Consider the following 27,206-nt stretch of genomic DNA (forward strand, 5'->3'; position numbering starts at 1 on the left):
CAAACCCTCATCGTGCAGTATAGCTCTCTATTCAGCCCCTCTATACACAGCCCCATCCATCAGTATAGGTCTCCATTCAGACTCACTATACACACCCTCATCGTGCAGTATACCGCTCCTTTCAGCCCTATCAGTATAGGTCTCCCTTCAGACTCACAATACACACCCTTATCATGCAGTTTAGCTCTGCTTTCAGCCCCTCTATACACAGCCCCCTCCATCAGTATAGCTCTCCATTCAGTCCCTCTATACACAGCCCCATCCATCAGTATAGGTCTCCCTTCAGAGTCACTACACAAACCCTCATCGTGCAGTATAGCTCTCTATTCAGCCCCTCTATACACAGCCCCATCCATCAGTATAGGTCTCCATTCAGACTCACTATTCAAACCCTCATCGTGCAGTATAGCTCTTCATTCAGCCCCTCTATACACAGCCCCATCCATCAGTATAGGTCTCCATTCAGACTCACTATTCAAACCCTCATCGTGCAGTATAGCTCTTCATTCAGTCCCTCTATACACAGCCCCATCCATCAGCATAGGTCTCCCTTCAAAGTCACTACACAAACCCTCATCGTGCAGTATAGCTCTCCATTCAGTCCCTGTATACACAGCCTCATCCATCAGTATAGGTCTCCCTTCAGAGTCACTATACAAACCCTCATCGTGCAGTATAGCTCTCCATTCAGTCCCTCTATACACAGCCCCATCCATCAGTATAGGTCTCCCTTCAGAGTCACTATACAAACCCTTATCGTGCAGTATAGCTCTTCATTCAGTCCCTCTATACACAGCCCCATCAGCATAGGTCTCCCTTCAAAGTCACTACACAAACCCTCATCGTGCAGTATAGCTCTCCATTCAGTCCCTCTATACACAGCCCCATCCATCAGTATAGGTCTCCCTTCAGACTCACTATACAAACCCTTATCGTGCAGTATAGCTCTCCATTCAGCCCCTCTATACACAGCCCCATCCATCAGTATAGGTCTCCCTTCAGAGTCACTACACAAACCCTCATCATGCAGTATAGCTCTTCATTCAGTCCCTCTATACACAGCCCCATCCATCAGTATAGGTCTCCCTTCAGAGTCACTATACAAACCCTCATCGTGCAGTATAGCTCTCTATTCAGCCCCTCTATACACAGCCCCATCCATCAGTATAGGTCTCCCTTCAGAGTCACTATACAAACCCTCATCGTGCAGTATAGCTCTCCATTCAGCCCCTCTATACACAGCCCCATCCATCAGTATAGGTCTCCCTTCAGAGTCACTATACAAACCCTCATCGTGCAGTATAGCTCTCTATTCAGCCCCTCTATACACAGCCCCATCCATCAGTATAGGTCTCCATTCAGACTCACTATTCAAACCCTCATCGTGCAGTATAGCTCTTCATTCAGCCCCTCTATACACAGCCCCATCCATCAGTATAGGTCTCCCTTCAGACTCACTATACAAACCCTCATCGTGCAGTATAGCTGTAACGCCTGCCTGGATCAACAGACTCAGGTGGGATGTAATGGACAGACTAGGGGGAAGCCACTCACCAAGCAGGACCCCCAGAACCCTGAAACCCTTTAACCCCTATACAGGGATTTGGAATTACACAGGGCACTGGAGCTTTCTACCTGTGGAAGGCTGCAGTTCGATGAGAGTAGTCGTCAAGCAGGGTCAAACCAGGAATAGCAGAACAGGGACAGAATCGGCAGGCAAAGACGTAAACAGAAAACGTAGAAGTGGTCAGATCCGGGTCAGGCAGCGAGGTACAAAAGCAGCAGGCAGAAGGGTAGTCAGAAAACACACAGACGTCAGCACACAGGAATCAAAATACAAACAGCACATGAGCCAGGAGTACAGAACTATCTCTGGCAATGGTCATGTGACAGGAGGGGGAATAAGAAAGGGTGTGGTGTCTTCCCATTGGCTGTAGCTGAACGCTTGCAACTTCAGCTGGAAGACACATGCCACCCACAGTCAGCCAGGGGTACTGCAGATCCCAAGATAACCCAGCCCAGTGGAGGATCGGAGCCTGCGCCCACCGGTACCGCTGGCATCGACTCCTCTCCCATCACCAGCACCATCCACGACAGGAACACGGCGTCGCCTGGCGATCGGAGCAGAAGTCGCTGGAGCAGACTCCGGCGGTGACGTAAAAATAGCTCTCCATTCAGCCCCTCTATACACAGCCCCATCCCCATCACACTGTGTGTGAACAAAACCTAAAGCAGATTTTACAGACAGTCATGGGTAAAACAGTCAAATCAGTGGGCATTCACATCCCATGAACTTTGCGTCCTCACGATCCTAAAAATAAAGAGGCAGCCAGACCACTCTGCTGTGCAGGGAATTGTAGAACAGTCCCATGCAAGTGAATGGGGTCGGTTGCAGTCCTTGACAAAGTCGTGGAGCCAGAAGTGCCCACGCTACAGGGAAAACATGTTAGGAGTAGTAGTCTCACTACATCGGCTATACTCACACCATAAACACTAGGAAATGTCTCAAAGCAGACGTTACTGGTGAGCAGTCGTAGGAAAGGAGGCAGGCTGTAGGCTCAGTGCCCACATACGTATTCATTACATTCCTTGCTATGTACAGCTAGATACGTTTATATTAGTCATCACTGGCGGTATACATATTATAGCCTATAATATTGTACTACTTGGCTGGAAAACTTCCAAGAGAATTTTAAAGAATAAATAAAGAAAAATTAAAAAGCCGTTGGAGGATACATCCAAATATTGAAGCAAGGCGATACGCCGAATAACGCCCACTGCCTTGTGCGCTCAGGGCGGACACCAGGCTTCCTTAATTAAAATGCTTGGTATTTTATGATGGAAACACACAGGCTATAAACACCTCCTCGGCTAGGAGTAGAAACCAAGTGTGGGTAAAAGAAAAACGAATTCAAGGAGCGGTTGATAAATAATGACGTTTTTTGTAAATGGAGCGCCCGGAATGCACCAACAAATATTATTAGTGAGACGCGGTATTTGGAGAGGGTACTTACAATGAATCCAGGGACACCAGAAGGACCTGGGGGACCCAAATCTCCCTATAATGGAGGATAAAGAATAAAAAGCGTTAGAGAAAAAGCAAACCTAAAACGCACAAATCCATTATCAAATCGACTGGATCGTATCAAGACATACAGCTACAATTCCCACATTTAAGAAGGACGGGCCAAGATTAGATGTGGAAGCGAATGGGGCTCAATTGTAGACAAGTGTGGTGCTATTTTTGGAAGAAAGGAGCCCTGTATCTTCAAATCCTGGACAAGCCCTTTAAGGCAGATTTGGAAACAGCTATATATAGTATAGATCTCCATTCAGCCCCTCTATACACAGCCCCACCCATCAGTATAGGTCTCCCTTCAGACTCATTATACACACCCTCATTGCGCAGTATAGCTCTCCTTTCATCCCTTCTATACACAGCCCCATCCATCAGTATATGTCTCCCTTCAGACTCCCTATATACACCCTCATCGTGCAGTATACCGCTCCTTTCAGTCCCTCTATACACAGCCCCAACCATTAGTATAAGTCTCCCTTCAGACTCACAATACACACCCTCATTGCGCAATATAGCTCTCCTTTCAGCCCCTCTATGCACAGCCCCATCCATCAGTAGATGTCTCCCTTCAGACTCACTATATACACCCTCATCGTGCAGGATAGCTCTCCTTTCAGTCCCTCTATACACAGCCCCAACCATTAGTATAAGTCTCCCTTCAGACTCACCATACACACCCTCATTGCGCAATATAGCTCTCCTTTCAGCCCCTCTATGCACAGCCCCATCCATCAGTATAGGTCTCCCTTCAGACTCACCATATACACCCTCATCGTGCAGTATAGCTCTCCTTTCAGCCCCTCTATACACAGCCCCAACCATTAGTATACGTTTCCCTTCAGACTCACAATACACACCCTCATCGTGCAGTATAGCTCTCCTTTCAACCTCAGTATATATCTCCCTTCAGACTAACTATACACACCCTCATTGTGTAGTATAGATCCCCTTTCCGCCCCTCTATACACAGGCCCATCCATCAGTATAGCTCTCCTTTCAGCCTCTCTATACACAGCCCCATCCATCAGTAAAGGTTTCCCTTCAGACTCACTATACAAACCATCATCGTGCAGTATAGCTCTTCTTTCAGTCCCTCTATACACAGCCTCATCCATCAGTATAGGTCTCCCTTCAGACTCACAATACACACCCTCATAGTGCAGTATAGCTTTCCTTTCAGCCTCTCTATACACAGCCTCATCCATCAGTATAGGTCTCCATTCAGACTCATAATACACACCCTCATCGTGCAGTATAGCTCTCCTTTCAGCCTCTCTATACACAGCCTCATCCATCAGTATAGGTCTCCCGTCAGACTCACTATACACACCCTCATCATGCAGTATAGCTCTCCTTTCAGCCCCTCTATACACAGCCTCATCCATCAGTATAGGTCTCCCTTCAGACTCACTATACGCACCCTCATTGCACAGTATAGCTCTCCTTTCAGCCTCTCTATACACAGCCTCATCCATCAGTATAGATCTCCCTTCAGACTCACAATACACACCCTCATCGTGCAGTATACCGCTCCTTTCAGCCCAATCAGTATAGGTCTCCCTTCAGACTCACAATACACACCCTTATCATGCAGTTTAGCTCTGTTTTCAGCCCCTCTATACACAGCCCCCTCCATCAGTATAGGTCTCCCTTCAGACTCACAATACACACCCTTATCATGCAGTTTAGCTCTGCTTTCAGCCCCTCTATACACAGCCCCCTCCATCAGTACAGGTCTCCCTTCAGACTCACTATACACACCCTCATCATACAGTTTACCTCTCTTTTTCAGTGGGGCGCTGACTCTTGCATTTTGATACCACACATACACCAATTTTAGGCTGAGCCAGGTTCATCAATTTTTCTCCTGAAGAGCAGGACTCTTGGCCACAAGCTGAGCAAGGACCATCCCACACACTTCGATGGAGTGGTGTTGCAAGTGAGTAACCGGGAGTGCTGCTGTGCATGGAAAAACTCCACGAAAAAACAGGGAAGTGACTTCTTCGCTCTCAGAATCAGGAGGGGACCCAGGCGCTGCTCAAAACGTTATTGTGATGGATGAGCGATCAACTTCCTTCCTCTGCTAAGTCACCAACTTCTCAGCAGCACTGGGATAATTGCTATCTGAATTTAGCACTGAATATTATATTTGTCTGTTCTGACAGCTCAACTGAGATATAAGGAGAAGAAGGGAGATAAGGAATGATCTACTGCACAGTCTGGCAAGAGAAGAGAGCGGCGAAAAAAAAAATGGTCCACAAAATAGTTGTCTCTAGCGGACAGGAGGCCAGAATCCCATTTCCACTTCTCTACGTGTCCAATCTACATCCAAAATCTATTTTTAAGTGAAGACGCAGCTTGGTTTGTTTTTACGGCACTGTGGCTCAGTTATATTTACACGTCTCTCCTCATGCAAAGCGTGACTAAGAACATTCCTTATTGCTGGATCCCATGTAACAGCCGCCTGCAAGGAATTAGGACACCTCCTTTCATAACAATGGTTCTTGTGTAGTACTACAAATTACTCACGGGGTTGCCATCAAGTCCAGGGGGACCTCTCTCTCCGAAGTCGCCAGGAAAGCCCTTGAAATGGAAAAGAGAAGAATAAAAACCATAAAGGATCTCGGTAACGATCCAACGTATATATCCACATTATGTCATACGGAAAGAAGGACGAGCACAACGGGACGACACAGAATACACAACAAAGGTGATAACGGAGGAGAGGTGTTGTAATGTCCCTGATGTATATGTGCTACAGCGTGGCATTACTAAGATCTCAAATTAGCTCTTCCGGAGGAAGAAGGCCGTGTAGCCACCCAACGAGCCAATGTCTACGGATATTGGTTAACGAGCTTCTGGACTTCCCAAATTTCATTGCATTGCACTCGATACAGATTAAACTATCTCGGTTTAATATAATCCATCTTGGTCTCCCCTGATCTGCCCTTCCATGAGGAGTTATAATCAGGCTAATCTAAGTGTAGAATTCACCTTATGCTTGTGTTCTCTCTGCTCCTGTACAAGTACCCTGCCGAAACAATATCAGCCAACTAGTGTAAGCTGGTTTATAGCGGAGCTCAACTCTCCTGCTCGTTTCTACCGCAGAGCTTGTAATTATTGAGAAGTGCAGATCAATGATGAGAAACTGCAAATGTTGCTCTGTTGATGCATATGGCAGATGATAATCATTTGCCATATGCATCAATAGCGAGGCAGCTGCATTTTCACATCACTGGTCTCTCAGCAGCAGACAAGAAACAGAGTTCAACTAATCTCTTCCCCTGTAAATAAAGATCCATTCTGCAGCATTATCACACCTTGCAGACGACTGCTAGTACATCTCTCTTTTCCGCCCATCTTTATATACAGCCCCATCCTGAAGTACATTACTCCTTTCAGCCCCTCTATACGGAGCCCAATCCAGCAGTATAACTCTCCTTTCAGCCCCTCTATACACACCGTCATCCTGCAATATAGCGTTTTCAGCCCCTTTATATACAGCCCCATCCCACACTATAGCTCTCCTTTTAGCCTCTCTATAAGCAAGCCCAATCTGCAGTATAACTCTCCTTTTAGCCCCTATATACACACCCTCATTCTGCAATATAGCTTTTCTCAGCACCTTTATACACAGCACCATCTTACAGTATAGATCTCTTTTTAGCCCCTCTATACACAGCGCCATCCAGCAGTATAACTCTCCTTTTAGCCCCTCTATATACACTCTCATCCTGCAGTATAGCTTATTTTAGACTCTCTATGCACAGCCCCATCCTGTAGTATAGCTCTCTTTTCAGCCCCTCTATACATAGCCCAATCCTGCAGTATAGCTTTCCTATCATCCCCTCTATACACAGCTCAATCCATCAGTATGTCTCCTTTCAGACTCATTATACACACCCTTATCGTGCAGTATAGCTCTCCTTTTAGCCCTCAAAACACAGCCCCAACTGGCACTATAGCTCTCCTTTTAGCCCCTCTACACATAGCCCCACCCAGCAGTATATTTCTCCTTTCAGCTTCTGTATACACTGCCCATCTTTCAGTGTAGCTCTCCTTTCAGTACTTCTATATAAAGCCCAATCCTGCAGTACAGCTCTCCTTTTAGCACCTATATACACAGCCCTATCCTACAAAACATTGTTCCTCTTCATTTCCAGGACATAAGCACCGTTGTTTTCTGGTATGAGCTCTGCATTATAATTAAGGGTATGAGCTCTTCCCCTTTCCGTAACCTCATCTCTCACAGGAGCAGATCAGTTCCAGACACATCCTAGAGGTGAGCTATGCTGGTAGGAAGCCAGGTGAAAGAGACTGGACTATGTATGAGTGACCAGGAGAACTGGAAATACTACATGACAGTTCCAATGGCAACCTGGAGGGGCATTCTTTTGGAGGGGATATATGCAAATCGGGGCAGATTTAAAAATGAGATATTGGCAAAACTAAATTAATATATGTGTATATTATAATAAGACCACATTTTGATTTTGAGGCTAACCCTTCTTGAAGGGGATTGGGGACATTTAAAACATTTAAGCACCATACAACAAGGCATCTTTAAACAAAATGAAGGAAAAGTCCGATTTAGTCTCAGTGTTATAGACTCCATCCTAAACTCTACCTTGGTGAAACTATCCAAAAACGACAAATCTACAGAAAGCAGAGGAGCAATTCAAGTCATAACATCCAGCCACATGTTACACAGAACATTAGTGGAAATTACTGGGAAAAAAACAACATTTTCCATTTAATCCCAACTGTTGGGGGATCATAAGCCTTTCCTGATGATAAATATATTACTTGCAGACCTCAAATCACTAACGCCAGGTTTTAGGTTTCTTGGAGAGCAATAGAAATATGGAATAAATAAAAGGTTTCATTTAACTACAGGGCTCTGGGGATTTTTTTTTTTTAAGCGACGCCTCAAGATGTCTTTTAGGCTAATCTAGTGTCCCAAAACCCAGCAAAGAGGATACAAGTACAATATATTGCATATATGGCTGTAATATTGTGGCAGCCATTTCTGTCCTCACGCGTTAGTATACGTATTTGTAGCACCTGATCCTTTAGTTCTCCAAATTATATTATATATATAAAAAATATTAATATATATATATATATATATATATATATATATATAAAAAATATAAAATATATATACATACATAACTATATATATAAAAATATATATACATATATAAAAATATATATATATGTATATATATATAAAAATTAAATATATATATATATATATATATATACATATATATATATATATATATATATATATATACATATATATATGTATATATATAAAAATTAAATATATATATATATATATAAAGAAAATATATATATATATATATATATATATATATATAAAACCATATATAAAAATATATATACATATATAAAAATATTTACATATGTATATATATAAAAATTAAATATATATATATATATATATATATAAAGAAAATATATATATATATATATATATATATATATATATATATATATATATATAAAACCATATATAAAAATATATATACATATATAAAAATATTTACATATGTATATATATAAAAAAAAAATATATATATATATAAAGAAAATATATATATATATATATATATATATATATATATATATATATATATATATATATATATATATATATATTCATGGCCCTATGTAATTAATCTGGAATAATCTGTGTTGTTGATGCTTTTATTTGTTGTGACTTCCAGTGATTTGCTCATGTAGTCTGGTATTAATTTTTCAGGAAACCTGTTAAACAAGGAGGAGGCTTGCATTTGCCAAAACCTTTCATGGACCAGTTGTAGACATCAAGGCCAGTTAGTAATAGGAACGCGGCCGTAGTCATTTTCCATTTACAGTCTCTTCCATATTAGTCAAGCATAGATAAGGACCCCGCCTTATCACATATGGGGTGTGCGTTCTAATTTGTGTCTATTTTGGCCAAATTAAAAAGTGGACAAAAGCAGCAAGGACGGGGTACAAAGTATTAAAATTTAACCTTTAATAAGTCCTATTAAAATGGAAGCAGGTAAAGCCTTACTCCACAGTAGTTATCTTAAAACCAACACAATACAATCCCCCCTAGCATGTATAGGGGTACCATCAAGGCCAGGGCAATGCCTGTACAGATAACAGAAACAGGTAAGCTGACCCGTGCTAGGTATACACCAGGACAGCTCACCGGTAGGCCTTGGACCACCACAGTATCCAAATACGATCCAAGAACCCTGTATTAATAGATAGAGGAGGATGGAACGATCTCACCACATCAGACGGCGATCCAACCACTATCAAAAAAGATCCTCATATCTTCCTGGGCGTCCCAGTGGTCCTATTTCAGTGGACTTAACACCTGGTCCCCTTAAGGAGATTGAGGTCCTGATGTCCTTGTTCTCCCAACGCGTTTCATATACAAAGATAATCGTCAGGGGAGTATAGAGAGTCAGTCCTTACATCAGAAGGACAGGACAGGACATGCGGACGGCAAACAGCGGGGCTCCTATATGCTGCGCAGCATATAGGAGCCCCGCTGTTTGCCGTCCGCATGTCCTCTCCCCTGACGATTATCTGTGGTGGTCCAAGGCCTACCGGTGAGCTGTCCTGGTGTATACCTAGCACGGGTCAGCTTACCTGTTTCTGTTATCTGTACAGGCATTGCCCTGGCCTTGATGGTACCCCTATACATGCTAGGGGGGATTGTATTGTGTTGGTTTTAAGATAACTACTGTGGAGTAAGGCTTTACCTGCTTCCATTTTAATAGGACTTATTAACCCCTTCAGCCCCCAGCCTGTTTTCACCTTAAAGACCCGGACATTTTTTGCAATTCTGACCAGTGTCACTTTGACAGGTTATTACTCTGGAACACTTCAACGGATCCTGGCGATTCTGAGATTGTTTTTTCGTGACATATTGTACTTCATGTCAGTGGTAAATTTAGGCAGATATGTTTTGCGTTTATTTGTGAAAATTTCGGAAATTTAGCGAAAATTTTGAACATTTTGCAATTTTCAAAATTTGAAATTTTATGCCCATAAATCTGAGAGATATGTCACACAAAAAAGTTACTAAATAACATTTCCCACATGTCTACTTTACACCAGCGCAATTTTTGAAAAAAAAAAAATTTCCGTTAGGAAGTTAGAAGGGTTCAAAGTTAATCACCAATTTCTCATTTTTCCAACAAAATTTACAAAAAAAAATTGTTTAGGTACCACATCACATTTGGAGTGATTTGAGAAACCTAGGCGACAGAAAATAACCCAAAAGTGACCCAATTCTAAAATCTGCACCCCTCACTCTGCTCAAAACCACATCCAAGAAGTTTATTAACCCTTTAGGAGCTTCACAGCAACCAAAGCAATGTAGACGAAAAAATGAAAATTTTACTTTATTAACACAAAAATGTTACTTTAGCCATAAAAATTAGTATTTTCACAAGGGTATCAGGAAAAATGCATCATAAAATGTATCGTGCATTTTCTCCTGAGTACGCAGATACCCCATATGTGGTGGTAATCAAATGTTTGGGCACACAGCAGGACTCGGAAGGCAAGGAGCGCCATTTGAATTTTTGAGTGCAAAATTAGCTGCACTCATTAGCGGACGCCATGTCGGGTTTGAAGACTCCCCGAGGTGCCTAAACAATGGAGCTCCCCCACAAATGACCCCATTTTGGAAACTAGAGCCCTCAAATATTTTTTCTAGATGTTTGATGTGCACTTTGAACCCCTGGGGGCTTCACAGAAGTTTATAACGTTGAGCCGTGAAAAGAAAAAAAATTTTTTTACCACAAAACTGTTGCTTCAACCAGGTAGCTTTTTTTAACACAAGGGTATCAGGAAAAAATGCACCATAAAATTTATGGTGCATTTTCTCCTGAGTACGCAGATACCCCATATGTGGTGGAAATCAAATGTTTGGGCGCACGGCAGGACTCGGAAGGCAAGGAGCGCCATTTCACAGCAAAATTGGTTGGAATTATTAGCGGATGCCATGTTTCATTTGGAGACCCCCCTGAAGTGCCTAAACAATGGAGCTCCCCCACAATTGACCCCATTTTGGAAACTAGACCCCTCATGGAATTTATCTAGCTGTTTAGTGAGCACTTTGAACCCCTGGAGGCTTCACAAACGTTTGTAATGTTGAGCCGTGAAAATATTTTATTCTTTTTTTTACCACAAAATTGTTTTTTCAAACAGGTAGCTTTTTTTTCCACAAGGGTATCAGGAAAAAATGCACCATAAAATGTATTGTGCAATTTCTCCTGAGTACGACAATACCTCATATGTGGTGGAAATCAATTGTTTGGGCGTACGGCGGGGCTCAGAAGAGAAGGAGCGCCATTTCACAGTAAAATTGATTGGAATTATTAGCAGACGCCATGTTTCATTTGGAGACCCCCTGAGGTGCCTAAACAATGGAGCTCCCCCACATGTGATCCCATTTTGGAAACTAGACCCCCCCCATACAAAAAAAATTAGTTTGGCGAAATAAAAAATACAGACATCAGTAAAAAAAAAAAAAAAAAAAGAGCGCCTGCCACTAAGACCAGTGCCAAACGTGAGAGCAATGCACGAGTCTCGCATCGCATCATCCACTGCAGTCTGGAAGCGAGCAACTGCGCTGGATAATGCGATGCGAGAGGGCGGGGCGGCAGATGAGAAAGGGCGCAGCGGATGGAAGATGGGAAAGGGCGCAGCGGATGGAGGAGCGGCAGAGGATGGGAAAGGGCGCAGCGGATGGATGATGGGAAATGGCGCAGCGGATGGATGGGAAATGGCGCAGCGGATGGAGGAGCGGCAGAGGATGGGAAAGGGCGCAGCGGATGGATGATGGGAAATGGCGCAGCGGATGGATGGGAAATGGAGCAGCGGATGGAGGAGCGGCAGAGGATGGGAAAGGGCGCAGCGGATGGATGATGGGAAATGGCGCAGCGGATGGATGGGAAATGGCGCAGCGGATGGAGGAGCGGCAGAGGATGGGGGGGGTGAGATGGGGATACATACCTTACAGGATTGATCTAGGCAGCAGGATCACAGCAGACAGAAGAGGCAGCAGATGAAGGAGGCAACAGATCGAGGAGGGTGAGAGGGGGCAGTAGATGGAAAATGGGAGAGAGCAGGCAGCAGATCGGGGAGGGGGGCAGAGTCTGATGCGAGAGAGAGATGGCACATGTAGGGGAAGGGAGGGGGGCTTGCAGCACATGTAGGGGGAGGGAGGGGGGCTTGCAGCACATGTAGGGGGAGGGTGGCTGGCTTGCAGCACATGTAGGGGGAGGGTGGCTTGCAGCACATGTGCTGCAAGCCAGCCACCCTCCCCCCACATGTGCTGCAAGCCAGCCACCCTCCCCCCACATGTGCTGCAAGCCAGCCACCCTCCCCCCACATGTGCTGCAAGCCAGCCACCCTCCCCCCACATGTGCTGCAAGCCAGCCACCCTCCCCCCACATGTGCTGCAAGCCAGCCACCCTCCCCCCACATGTGCTGCAAGCCAGCCACCCTCCCCCCACATGTGCTGCAAGCCAGCCACCCTCCCCCCACGTGGGGGGAGGGTGGCTTGCAGCACATGGAGGGATAGGTGGTGTGGCGATGGAGAAGGGGTAGCCGATGAAGGAGGCGGCGGCGGCCGCCGCCGCCGATCGAGGGCAGCAGCGGCTGAAAAAGGTGGGTGCGACGGCGGCGGGGACAGTGGCGAGCATGGCGGCGGAGACAGCGGTGCAGCGGGAGCATGGTGGCGGGGACGGCGGTGGATCGGGAGCGGCGGCGGGGACAGCGGTGGAGCGGGAGCATGGCGGCGGAGACAGCGGTGCAGCGGGAGCATGGCGGCGGGGACGGCGGTGGATCGGGAGCGGCGGCGGGGACAGCGGTGCAGCGGGAGCATGGCGGCGGAGACAGCGGTGCAGCGGGAGCATGGCGGCGGGGATGGCGGTGGATCGGGAGCGGCGGCGGGGACAGCGGTGCAGCGGGAGCATGGCGGCGGAGACAGCGGTGCAGCGGGAGCATGGCGGCGGGGACGGCGGTGGATCGGGAGCGGCGGCGGGGACAGCGGTGCAGCGGGAGCATGGCGGCGGAGACAGCGGTGCAGCGGGAGCATGGCGGCGGGGACGGCGGTGGATCGGGAGCGGCGGCGGGGACGGCGGTGCAGCGGGAGCATGGCGGCGGAGACAGCGGTGCAGCGGGAGCATGGCGGCAGGGACGGCGGTGGATCGGGAGCGGCGGCGGGGACAGCGGTGCAGCGGGAGCATGGCGGCGGAGACAGCGGTGCAGCGGGAGCATGGCGGCGGGGACGGCGGTGGATCGGGAGCGGCGGCGGGGACAGCGGTGCAGCGGGAGCATGGCGGCGGAGACAGCGGTGCAGCGGGAGCATGGCGGCGGGGACGGCGGTGGATTGGGAGCGGCGGCGGGGACAGCGGTGGAGCGGGAGCATGGCGGCGGAGACAGCGGTGCAGCGGGAGCATGGCGGCGGGGACAGCGGTGCAGCGGGAGCATGGCGGCGGGGACAGCGGTGCAGCGGGAGCATGGCGGCGGGGACAGCGGTGCATCGGGAGCATGGCGGCGGGGACAGCGGTGAAGCGGCAGCAGCGGCGGGGCGATCGGAGACAGCGGCGGTGAAGCGGGAGCAGCGGCGGGGACAGCGGTGAAGCGGGAGCAGCGGCGGGGCGATCGGGGACAGGGGCGAGCGGCGGGGCGATCGGGGACAGGGGCGGGCGGCGGGGACAACAACTTACCGCTCTCCTCGGCTTCTAGGGACGATCACAGGCCGCAGATCCACATTGATTGGAGAGAGCGGTCACAAGACCGGTCTCTCCAATCAGAGCTGGGGGCGGGTGAAGCATCGATCACCCAGCTCCAGCCAATGGCCAGTGCTACAGCAGCACTGATCAGGGCTGGATTTCAATGTTCCAGCCATTTTCAATGGCTGGAACATTACAGTGGCTGTAATTGGCTGAGCGGCGTTCGTCAGCCAATCACAGCCTCTGTAGGTTCGGGGAGGAGGCACCACCCCTCCTGAGGTCAGGCAGAGGTCCCCTCCTTCCCGAATCTACCGTTTAAGTAAATAAATTTCACTCCCCGGGGCTCCGGGACCGCGATTTCGCCATGACGTACTGAGTACGTCATGGGTCGTTTAGCACCATGTCACCATGACGTACTCAGTACGTCCAAGGTCGTTAAGGGGTTAAAGGTTAAATTTTAATACTTTGTACCCCGTCCTTGCTGCTTTTGTCTAATTTATCAGTGTGGTACAGTACCAGTAGCTATATAAAAAAAAAAAAAAAAAACAAATTAAAAAGTGTAATAAAAAGGAGAAGAAAAATGTATTTGATCGTATGGAGGCAGTACAACATACCCCTTAAATAAATGGGGTTTTACCCATATGACCTCACTGCTTCACCACCGTGCGGAGCTGCCGGCGCCTGACCACCGTGCGGAGCTGCCGCCGCCTGACCACCGTGCCGAGCTGCCGCCGCCTGACCATCGTGCGGAGCTGCTGCCGCTTGATCACCGTGCGGAGCTGCCGCCTGATCAACGTGCGGAGCTGCTGCCGCCTGACCACCGTGTGGGGCCGCCACCTGACTACCATGCGGAGCTGCCGCCGCCTGACCACTGTGCGGAGCTGCCGCCCAACCTACACCCCCTACTATCTCCTCCCCAAAATCCTATAGAATGTAAGCCCGCAAGGGCAGGGACCTCTTCCCTCTGTACTAGTCTGTCTACTGTAACTTGTATATGTATTCTGTATGTAACCCCCTTCTCATGTACAGCACCATGGAATCAATGGTGCTCTATAAATAAATAAATAAATAATATTAATAATAATAATACTTCAAAAGATATATTGTGATAACCTTAGAAAAGCCAAGTTTCAATTCAGTGGCCACCGGAGCGAATAACAGTTGATGGGTGGGGGTGCCGGACTCCCAACAATCTCATACTGATGACCAATCCGCAGGATAAATAATTAATATGAGCTCAGTGGGGGTCCGACAACCGGTGCTCTTCTACAGTATCGGGCAGCAGATGCTACACATTGTAAACAGTTGCAAAGTGTTATTCATTCAGTAACCGCCGGAGCTAATAACAGCAGATGGGTGGAAGTGCCAGGTTCATAACGTTCTTATATTGATGACCAATCAGCAGAATAAGTGATCAATATGAGGTCAGTTGGGTCCAACAACCGGTGCTGTTCTGCAGTATTGGGCAGTAGACGCTACACAATGACTAACGCTTTGGAACGGTTCACATTCAGTGGATGCTGGAGCAAATTACAGTTGATCGTTGGGAGTGCTGAGTGCCGGACTCCAACGATCTTATATCGATGACCAATCCGCGGAATAAGTGATCAATATGAGGTCAGTTGGGTCCAACAACCGGTGCTAATCTGCAGTATCCGGCAGTAGATGCTACACATTGAATAGCGCTTTACAACTGTTTAACAGCTGATGGGTGGGGGTGCCGGCCTCCCAATGATCTCTTATTGATGACCAATCTGCAGGATAAATGATCCATATGAGGGTCAGTAGAGGGGCTGTTCTGCAGTATCGGGCAGTAGATGCTACACATTGACTAACACTTTGCATCGGTTCACATTCAATGGCCGGTGAAGTAAATAACAGCTGATCATTGGGGTGCCGGACTCCTATCGATCTCATATTGATGACCCAGACTAGTAAGCGGTGATCGGACAACACCTTTAAAACAAGTCTATAAGCTCTCCCGATAGGGAACGTAATTACTAAAACTGTCCTATAAACAATTGTGAAACATCTCTTCTGACAGCAATGTGTTCCTATGTTATTACTCCTAAAAATGTACGAATAAATTGACAACTAGGTATCACCAGGGGGTCAGTGAACACTGACACTGTCCAATCCATGTTGATATTGAAGGACACCCCCCAACTTTCTTCCCCCAATGACTCCCAACACCCTCCCCCCCCTCCTCCAGTGACCCCCAACACCCTCCCCCCCACTGACTCCCAACATCCTCCCCCCTCCACTGACCCCCCCCAACACCCTCCCCCCCCTTCCTCCACTGACTCCCAACACCCTCCCCCCTTCCTCCACTGACCCCCCCCCCCCCCAACACCCTCTCCCCCACTGAACCCCATCATCTTCCCCCCACACTTGGTAAAACCCAGTTGTCAAATTTCTAGGAGGAATAAAATATAGGGATGCCGCAACGCAGAGTAATAAGAAAAGATGTTACAGGATTATTTTTTGAAGAATACAAATCATTTACGGACAGGTTAGTAGAAGTGACAAATCCTCTTTAAATACAGTATAAACAAATTATATTATCACCGTCCTCTTATTTTTTTCACCAGCAGGGGGCTCCAGACTAAAAGCATGGAGATGAGGGATACACAAGCTGCCCGGACAGTTGTAGTACCGTATATTCATGTGTTGCAGATTTTCTTTTTCAGCCTCATTATGCTACAATTTCTCAAAAATCACAGTAAAAAAAAAGGAAATCCAATAAAAAAAACAATAACCCTTTTTTTGAGACAGAGCGACCGAGAAGAGCTAAACAAAACAGTCAAACAATGTATTTTTTCTCTAAAAAGGAGCCGGAAAAAAATGCACGTAAAAATGCACGAAAAAAAAAGGAAGTTTCAAAGCTTTTCTGTGCAAAAAAAAAAAAAAGATAAAAACGCTGCTTCAAATCTGCATCAAATAAAGGGGGAAACGCTCCAAACAAAATAAGGTAGTTAGGCTATGTGCACACAGTGCGTTTTTTGGGTGCGTTTTTGGCCTCAAAACTGCATGACTTTGCTTCCCCAGCAAAGTCTAATGAGTTTTAATTTTTGCTGTCCGCACACAACTTTTTTTTTAAGCTGCGTTTTTGAGCTTAAAAAAAAAAAAATGGACATGTCAAATCTTTTCTGCGTTTTTCTGCGTTTTCCCCCCATGCAATGCATTGGAAAAACGCAGCAAAAACCGCACCAAATCGCGGTAAAAACGCATGTGTTTGTTGCCACTTTTTTTGACGTGGGTGCGTTTTTAGCAGCCAAAAACGCACAAAAACGCATAGTCAAAAAAAAAAACGCAGCGTGTGCACATAGCCTTACTGTGTATTTTGCTGGGGACACCTGCAGAAAATATGTGGATAGAAGTGTGAACACTGCCTATAGTCTTCTACAGAAGTTAGCATGCTACTAAAAAGAGGGGTACAGGAACGACCAGGTCAGGACTCGTCTCCTCCACTGGTGGGGGCTGAAAGAGTTCAAAATAGACGGATGGAAAAAAAATAAAAATGGGAAGCAGCCAAAGCGCTGCTTTTCCTGGCCCCTCACACTCTTTCTTTCTCCCAGTGTCTTGGAAAGCTCGGAGCTGGCTTGTAACACACGTGCACGTGGGCCATATGTAATACAGACAAAAAGCTCTTTGTTTTAGGAAGAGGGGTGCAATGAAAATGAGGTGAGCAATTACAGAGCCCCCCCTAAAAACTCAATACAAAATAAAATTCAGATTTGGAATCATATTTGGATCACAATTATAGTTCCGGCACCTTAGATGTTCATGTATAGTACGGTGTCTGAACCACTCCTCCTCCTCGCGGATATAGAGCATGTGTGTGTGTGTGTAATTATATATATATATCTATATATATTTTATATATATCTATATATATATATCTATATCTATATATATATATATCTATCTCTATATATATATATATATATATATATATATATATATATATCTCTATATATATATATATATATATATATATATATATATATATATATATATATATATATATATCTATATCTATATATATATATATATATATATCACAGACCACAAGTTTGGACACACCTTCTCATTCGAAGAGTTTTTTTATTGTCATGCCTCTGAAAAGTGTAGATTCACATTGAAGGCATCAAAACTATGAATTATCACATGTGGAATGAAATACTTAACAAAAAAGTGTGAAACAACTGAAAATATGTCTTATATTCTAGGTTCTTCAAAGTAGCTGCCTTTTGGTTTGATTACTGCTTTGCACACTCTTGGCATTCTCTTGAAGAGGTAGTCATCGGAAATGGTCTTCACTTCACAGGTGTGCCCTGTCAGTGGGAATAAGTGGGATTTCTTGCCTTATAGATGGGGTTGGGACCATCAGTTGTGTTGTGCAGAAGTCTGGTGGATGGACAGCTGATAGTCCTACTGAATAGACTGTTAGAATTTGTATTATGGCAAGAAAAAAGCAGCTAAGTAAAGAAAAACAAGTGGCCATCATTACTTTAAGAAATTAAGGTCCGTCAGTCTGAAAAATTGGGAAAACTTTGAAAGTGTCCCCAAGTGCAGTGGCAAAAACCATCAAACCCTACAAAGAAACTGGCTCACATGAGGACCGCCGCAGGAAAGGAAGACCAAGAGTCACCTCTGCTGTGGAGGATAAGTTTATCCGAGTCACCAGCCTCAGAAATCGCAGGTTAACAGCAGCTCAGATTAGAGACCAGGTCAATGCCACACAGAGTTCTAGCAGCAGACGCATCTCTAGAACAACTGTTAAGAGGAGACTTTGTGAAGCAGCCTTCATGGTAAAATAGCTGCTAGGAAATCACTGCTAAGGATGGGCAACAAGCAGAAGAGACTTGTTTGGGCTAAAGAACACAAGGAATGGACATTAGACCAGTGGAAATCTGTGCTTTGGTCTGATGAGTCCAAATTTGAGATCTTTGGATCCAACCACCGTGTCTTTGTGTGACGCAGAAAAGGTGAATGGATGGACTCTACATGGCTGGTTCCCACCGTGAAGCATGGAGGAGGAGGTGTGATGGTGTGGGGGTGCTTTGCTGGTGACACTGTTGGGGATTTATTCAAAATTGAAGGCATACTGAACCAGCATGGCTACCACAGCATCTTGCAGCGGCATGCTATTCTATCCGGTTTGCATTTAGTTGGACCATTATTTATTTTTCAACAGGACAATGACCTCAAACACACCTCCAGGCTGTGTAAGGGCTATTTGACTAAGAAGGAGAGTGATGGGGTGCTACGCCAGATGACCTGGCCTCCACAGTCACCAGACCTGAACCCAATAGAGATGGTGTGGGGTGAGCTGGACCGCAGAGTGAAGGCAAAAGGCCAACAACTGCTAAGCATCTCTGGGAACTCCTTCAAGACTGTTGAAAGACCATTCCCGGTGACTACCTCTTGAAGCTCATCAAGAGAATGCCAAGAGTGTGCAAAGCAGTAATCAAAGCAAAAGGTGGCTACTGTGAAGAACCTAGAATATAAGACATATTTTCAGTTGTTTCACACTTTTTTGTTAAGTATTTCATTCCACATGTGTTAATTTATAGTTTTGATGCCTTCAATGTGAATCTACAGTTTTCAGAGTCATGAAAATAAAGAAAACTCTTTGAATGAGAAGGTGTGTCCAAACTTTTGGTCTGTACTGTATACGCACACACTTTGTGCTCTGATATTTTCCACCTTCAGTCTATTGCTCCGCTGACCTCCGCAGTGTGTTCTCTATGTGCCACGCATCTGCTCTTTATCAGACTGTTCCTCATCTTGCCTGGATTACATCAAACACCTCAAAGGCGACATGTATAAATGCTGCGCTCCCGGCAGCATGTATCCAATCTTCTCCTACTGACTTCAGGTCAGAGATAACTATTCTTTCCTTTATGTTCAACCGCCATCTATTGGTCCAAAAGTAAAATCTGAAAGAACCTATGCATATCTGATCTTTGCATTAGCACGGCACATGTTAAAAAGAATCTTTCTGCATGTTTTTGCTATGTATTCTGATCCGAGAGCAGCATAATGTAGGGGCTGAGACCCTGATTCCGGCGATGTGTCATTTGCTGGTCGGCATGATGTCATTTTGATACAATCACAACTTTCTGTGCTGCAGAAATAACAGAGCTCGGAATGCTGAGGTGTGTATAACCCCGCCCACACTACTGATTGGCTGCTGTCTGTGCCGCTAATCAGCGATGGGGCGTGGTTGGACTAGGAGGCACAAGACACCTAGTCTGTAGTGATAATCTCGAGCTGATAAAACACAGATTTTATTCAAACACCACACAACTCAGTAACTGATGACGCCGGAATTAGGGTCTCATCGCCTACATTATGCAGCTCTCAAATTACATAACAAAACTCTGCTGACAGATTCCCTATAACACTCTTAGGGTGCGTGCCCACGATCGGTGTTTGCAGCGTTTTGGATGCAGCGTGTTTTTGCTGCGTCCAAACCGCTGCGTTGTACAGTACAAGCACAGTGGATGATATTTATAGAAATCCCATGCCCACTGTGCGTGTACGTCCCGCAGTAAAAACTGACCTGTGGTGCGGCTTTCCAGGCCGCAGCATGTCAATTCTTTGCTGCAGAGTCGCAAGTGTTCTCCGTAGGGAGAAAACAGTGAGAGACTGTAACACTCCGAACCCTGATTGGGGGCACGAGCTGCTGCGTTCTCCTGTGGACAAGACTCCCGACCCCGCAAATCAGGACCTGCTGCGTCCAGGAAGCAGCGGATCATGATCGTGGGCATATACCCTTACACTTTTTTTTTTTTTATCAGATAATTTTTGGTCTCATTCAAAGGAAGGGATAATTTTTGGACCCAGACACTCAATGGAAGGGATAATTTTAGGACCCAGATATTCAATGGAAAGGATAATTTTTGGACCCACTCAAAGAAAGGGATAATGTTTCAACCGAGACACTCAAAGAAAGGGATTATTTTTGGACCCAGACACTCAAAGGAAGGAATCATTTTTGGAGCCACTTAAAAGGAAGGAATAATATTTGGTCCCATTCAAAGGAAGGGATAATGTTTGGACTCAGACACTCAATGAAATTGATAATTTTTAGACCAAGACACTCAAATGGAAGGTTTAATTTTTGGACCCAGACACTCAATAAAAGGGATCATTTTTGGACCCAGATACTCAATGGAAGGGATAATTTTTGGACCCAGACACACAAAGGAAGGGATAATTTTTGGACCCATATATTCAATGGAAGGGATCATTTTTGGACCCAGACACTCAGAGGAAGGGATAACTTTTTGAGCCAAACACTCAATGCCTAGTATATCCTAGCACGTGAGCTGCTCATGCTAGTAAGCTAAGCGCTTCTGCACCTTCTTTTGAGTGACCTCAGGACCTGAACCCCAACCAATCACTTTTACAGAAGGGCGAGTAAAAGTTTTGGAAAAGCTTACCGTGGTTACCCATTAAATATGTGACAACTGAATGGTATAAAAATTAACAACTATTTTTGAGATTTACTGCCATGTCCTTGCCCAAGAGGGAGAAACCCCAATGATATATGACCTTCTTTTAAGTATATCATGGAAATAGTTAGATGCATGAATACCATATAGGTCTGTGACCACTGCAATGCTTGGATGGATAACTGGTATTTCCAAAGGCGGTCTACCCCATTTATCAAAGTTGGGTTGCAGTGATGTATAGCCATGCTCACGCCAAGTGGAGTAACGTGAAGCTTGTGGGAAACAATGCATAATCTCCAACAGGGACTTCAATTATCATGGGTCTTCTTATTTAGGCCAAGGGACCTTAGCTCCAGAGTCCGGGTGCGTCTGTAACCCTTCCACCCACTACAGTTGCACAGTGATGGATAGCCATGCTCATGCCAAGTGGCTTAACGTGAGGCTTGTGGGAACAAATGCTAATTCTCCAACAGGGCCCCCAATTCTCTTGGGTCTTCTCATATAGGCCAAAGGGACCTAAGCTCCAGAGTCCGGGTGCGTCTGTAACCCTTCCACCCACTACAGTTACACAGTGATGGATAGCCATGCTCATGCCAAGTGGCGTAATGTGAAGCTTGTGGGAACCAATGCAAATTCTCCAACAGGGCCCCCAATTAACATGGGTCTTCTCATATAGGCCAAAGGGACGTAAGCTCCAGAGTCCGGGTGCGTCTGTAACCCTTCCACCCACTACAGTTGCACAGTGATGGATAGCCATGCTCATGCCAAGTGGCGTAATGTTAAACTTGTGGGAACCAATGCAAAATCTCCAACAGGGCCCCCAATTACCATGGGTCTTCTCATATAGGCCAAAGGGACCTAAGCTCCAGGGACTGGGCACATCTGTAACCCTTCCACCCACTACACTTACGCACTCCATTCACACCAAAGTATTTTTACGTTTCTGGCCCTTAGTGCTGTTCTATATTATCCCAGCCTATTGATTAATTCCAGCAGAGCTAGAAATTTCCTTCCCTTTTGACAGATCTGCCAATTACACGACTCTACGTGTCCACATATTTTCAGAGTCACCATGTCAGAGTATTTATTTAAGCCCACAAGGCCTCTCGGGCGGTTAAGCCAACTCAATCTGTCAAGCCACACTCAGCAGCTTTGATGTCAGCTTGTGAACAAGAACCCAAGAAGGGACGACGTCTACACGTTTGTGTTCCATGGACGAAGAGCTGGAAATCCAGAGGAGCGGAGTTACTGGAGGTCACCGTGGTGGTAGCCTGGCAGCGATGTCATAGTCGTGTGATGACCTCACCTCCATACTTCACATCCAACCCTAGATCCTTCCTTCCAGAAAAGCCACCTGCTTTGGTTACCATTCAAATGTCCCGATAATGTAATACTACGCATCCCACCTTTTTGCAATTTTTGCCATTTTGTAATTGCAAAAAAGTAATGTTAACAAGTCTTTGGTGGGTAATTAATCTGCCAGGAGGGAGCATTAACTAATGAGATGAGAAGAAATTAAGGCTGCCGATATTTACACAAAAACATCAGACTGGAAAGAGCCATCAAAAACACAGCGTGTCTTAATTAATGAGCTGTGCCGCATTAACCCCCTCTCTGCCAGCTACCGCAACCACCCAAGCATACACTCTCGGAAGAGAACAATATGAAGGTCTTATGATTTATGGTCTCTTTCCTCTGGAATGACAGTGAGAGCTTAATTGAGACATCTATGAAATATGGTCCGTGTAAAAATCGTGATGTACCGGCCGGCTGTGGATCTCCTACCAGAACTCAACAGCCCCATATTTGCCAAAAAGGCTCTCGAGTTCGAGTCGGAGATCTGCGGCTGACTAGGTCAAAGTATCCACAGAAGTGAGTAACTTATGTAATTTTCTTCCTTTCTAAACAGTATGAAGATCTTTTTAAGATCTTGCCAATCCATTTCCATGATGTGACCTTCACATATACACTACTCTCAAAAAGTCAGGGATATTTGGCTTTCGGATGAAATTTATGTAAAACGTAAAAATATTTTATCATGAAGGTCGGGCATTTATGTAGAAGAAGCAATGGTGGATTCCTCATCTCAAACAGTTTATTGAAACAAAAGCCAACACCAGTGGTGTATATACCTCCATAAAGAGGTCAATGTCTCAATAACTTGTCATATGGGCTTCAGCATCAATTCCAGCTGACAACAACGTCTCTTGGTGGTCACATGTGGAGTTACTGCCTTCTGAGGCCGGCATCCCACTCTCCTTGAAGGGTGGCCCTCAGGTTATTGAGGTTCTGGGGTACAGAGTTACGGCTTCTACACGGTGACTCAGCTGATCCCATAGGTTTTCTATGGGATTCAGGTTTGGAGAAAATGCCACCCGCTCTATTTGAGGTGCCCCAGTCTCAAGCAGCCGTTCCTTACTGAGGTGACATCGATGAGCTGGAGCATTGTGCTCAATGAAGATGAAATTAGGCCAGTGTTGTTCATGTATAGGGGCACAATGACTAGATTATTGATGTTATTCCAGTAATAGGGGCTGTCACTATACCATTCACATAGTGTAGGGCCATTCTGTAGTGACTGGACACACCAGCCCTAACCACCACCACCACCACCAAAGGCTCATCTGGGGACAACTATGACTGATGCATAGAGCTCTCCTTGACGTCACCAACATAATTGGCGGCCATCATTTCTGTTCAGCATGAATCAACTTTCATCAGAGAATAACTCTGGGGCCTACTGATCTTTCATCCAGCAAGACAATGACCCCTGTACCTGGTGGGGGTGTCAGGTACCTTGCAGGTTGTCTACCACGCAGACCATACAGCCATAAATTGTTTTGAATGGTCTGACGTGACACCTCCCTTAAATGTGCCTGGAGTTGTGTGACATTCATCATCCGGTTCTGAAGGGCATTGCTCACAATGAAGCGGTCATCAGTGTAGGATGTGGCCAAATGACATCCAATCTCTGCCAATCTGTGACTCTAAAGGGGGCTTTACACTCTACGATATCGCTAATGCGGAGTCGTTGGGGTCACGGAATTGGTGACGCACATCCGGCCGCATTAGCGATGTTGTTGCGTGTGACACCGATGAGCGATTTTGCATCGTTGCAAAAACGTGCAAAATCGCTCATCGGTGATATGGGGGTCCATTCTCAATTATCGTGACTGCAGCAGTAACGATGTTCCTCGTTCCTGCGGCAGCACACATCGCTATGTGTGACGCCGCATGAACGAGGAAGCTCTCCTTACCTGCCTTCCGGCCGCTATGAGGAAGGAAGGAGGTGGGCGGGATGTTCCGCCCGCTCATCTCCGCTTCTATTGGGCGGCCGCTCAGTGACGTCGCTGTGACGCCGCACGGACCGCCCCCTTAGAAAGGAGGCGGTTCGCCGGTCACAGCGACGTCGCCGGGCAGGTAAGTAGTGTGACGGGTCTGGGCGATGTTGTCCGGCACCGTCAGCGATTTGCCCGTGTCGCACAACAGATGGGGGCGGGTACCCACGCTAGCGATATCGGTACAGATATCGCAGCGTGTAAAGTAGCCTTTACAGTCTCTCTGTGTCTCCGTACAACCTGCAGGTGACACTCTGCGCTCAATAGCCACTTTCGTCAGAAAAAACCCTGCTTGAAGTCTTGCAATGGCGCGCTGCTGCTGATCAATTGTTAGGTATCGTCCTGGTCTCATGATGTCAAAATATGAACAGCACAAAGAAGAGGACTGTTTAACACCAATTCTAATTGAACTCCGAAATTTCTTGTGCGATTCAGGGATCAAACACCTGTTGAGAACCTTGTTAGAGAATAAGTTGTGCGAAAAGTTCTGAAGTATTGAACAGTTGGACATGTGCATACAGAAATTTAGAGAAGGTCACATTAAGTTCCCCTGAAAAGGTTAGAGGGCATTGTAGGATCATCCTGAAATATCCCTAACATTTTGAGTAGTGTACATCTGCAGTAGTCACAACTGCGTCCCATTGAATAGGACAGCGCAGTCTTCTATGCGTTTCTATATGGTTAAAAAGGCATCCCGATGCCCAATGGAGTTCAAAAGGGATTTCATTTGTCCACCAGTGTGTGAATGGGGGTCTTTGCATGTGGGGTACTATGTATATGCTCAGCACATATACTGAACTTAAACAAAATGTGAACATGCCCTAAACTGATATAAACTCATCTCATGGTATGTGTTGGGAATTTCAATTAATAAGTAAAAAAAAACAAAACTAAAACGTAGAGACCAAATTCTGAGATGCCTCCGATGAGTGATGGATTTTGTATGGCTCTCTAGCCATACATTATTGTATATACTGGTTAGATCTACTAATGTAAGGATACAGCAGTTTTATTATTTTAATACTACTTTCAATTATTGGGATTATCGGTGAAGGAGTGTAAGGAAGAGGCCAAAAGATTCTCTTTCCTTGTGTTACCCCCAAAGGCAGAGATCTCGCCCATATAGTCTATTCAGGTCATTCATTCTATAGAAATGAGCTGCAGAGACAGCTGGATGCAGGTAGATGGCGCTGTGTTTGGTACTACTGCAATGACCTCCCCCCTCCCACTGTCAAATATGTACCAAAAACTCATCAAAAAGCATGAAGATACAAAAAAAATAACAAAAGCATGCCACAAATACACAATAATTAGAGCACATTGTTATTGCATATTTTAGGGCAGACACCTGCAGAATAAGGTAGACAAAAAAATGTATTCCTGCATTGAGGATAGAGGATAGGGGTGTCCACTAGTCAGACAATTCCTTTTCAATCCCTTCATTTCCTCCTAGTAAAGTTATTACACTTAAACTAACCTCCGGTGCTGGCTCCGTTCCAGTGGCGTCTGCACTGGTTCTCCTGGGAATTGTGTGGCATTATGTCACATGATCCCTGCGGCCAATCAGTAGCCACTCAAGCTGACATCAGCAGGAAGTGAGAGCTAAGACATAGCTCTGGCTTCAGTCGGACGTCAATTATTTCTGAAGAATGGGCTGCTGATTGGTCGCAGGGATCACACGACATGTTCTCCTGGGGATCGTGTGGTATTATGTCACATAATCCCTGCGGCCAATCAGCAGCCCCTCCTTCTCACAAGTCAGACATCCGCAGGAAGTGAGAGCGCAGACGCAGATCTTGATTCAGCCTTATGTCAATGTCTGAAGAATGGGCTGCTGATTGGCCGCAGGGATCACACGAAATGTTCTCCTGGGGATCGTGTGGCATTATGTCACGTGATCCCTGCGGCCAATTAGCAGCCCCTCATTCTGACAAATCAGACATCAGCAGGAAATGAGAAAGCAGACGCAGCTCTTGCTTCAGCCTTATGTCAATTATTTCTGAAGAATTGGCTGCTGATTGGCCGCAGGGATCACATGACATAATGCCACACCATCCCCAGGAGAACACGTGCCAACACTGCTGGAATGGAGCCAGCACCGGAGGGAAGTATAGGTGTTTTTATTTTACTGGGGAGAAACATAGGCATTGAAGTGCAGTTGTCAGAGTAGTGCACAGCCCCTTTAAGCAAATTAGATAATTTAGTTTGACAAGTTTGGGCCAAAAAAATAAACAGGAAGACGATGGTAAATAAAAATAAACAATATAGAACACACTTCTAAGAAAGTAATGATTAAAGGCAGCACAAAGGGCACGTGTCCTATACTACAGACGGGCTCGCTCATGTGTATGGGATCAGTTGTGTATATGTAGGAACATCTGATTCTGTTTAATGCTCTCTCTCTAGGTTGGAGGAACGGCTCATCTGGCACATGTTACAATGGGTTTTGCCAATACAATCAGGATCCAGAAATAGGCCTGCGCTTTCCTGCTGGCTCAGAGGTAGGCGATTACCCAGTCTTCCAGTCTTGTACATGAAATAT

The 27,206-nt window shown here is 45.7% G+C and overlaps 1 protein-coding gene across 1 annotated transcript in view; it reads right to left on the reverse strand.

Annotated features, from left to right (window-relative positions):
* COL27A1 (collagen type XXVII alpha 1 chain) overlaps positions 1 to 27,206 on the reverse strand; it is a 347,486-nt gene that overhangs the window by 205,994 nt on the left and 114,286 nt on the right. Inside the window, exons 13-14 of the mRNA XM_075324295.1 lie at positions 5,609 to 5,662; positions 3,015 to 3,059 (exon numbers count right to left, since the gene is read on the reverse strand). Coding sequence (XP_075180410.1) covers positions 3,015 to 3,059; positions 5,609 to 5,662 — 99 coding nt within the window. The remainder of the gene's footprint in view (positions 1 to 3,014; positions 3,060 to 5,608; positions 5,663 to 27,206) is intronic.

The sequence above is a fragment of the Anomaloglossus baeobatrachus genome, chromosome 9 (genome assembly GCF_048569485.1).
Source record: "Anomaloglossus baeobatrachus isolate aAnoBae1 chromosome 9, aAnoBae1.hap1, whole genome shotgun sequence".
Lineage (NCBI taxonomy): Eukaryota > Metazoa > Chordata > Amphibia > Anura > Aromobatidae > Anomaloglossus > Anomaloglossus baeobatrachus.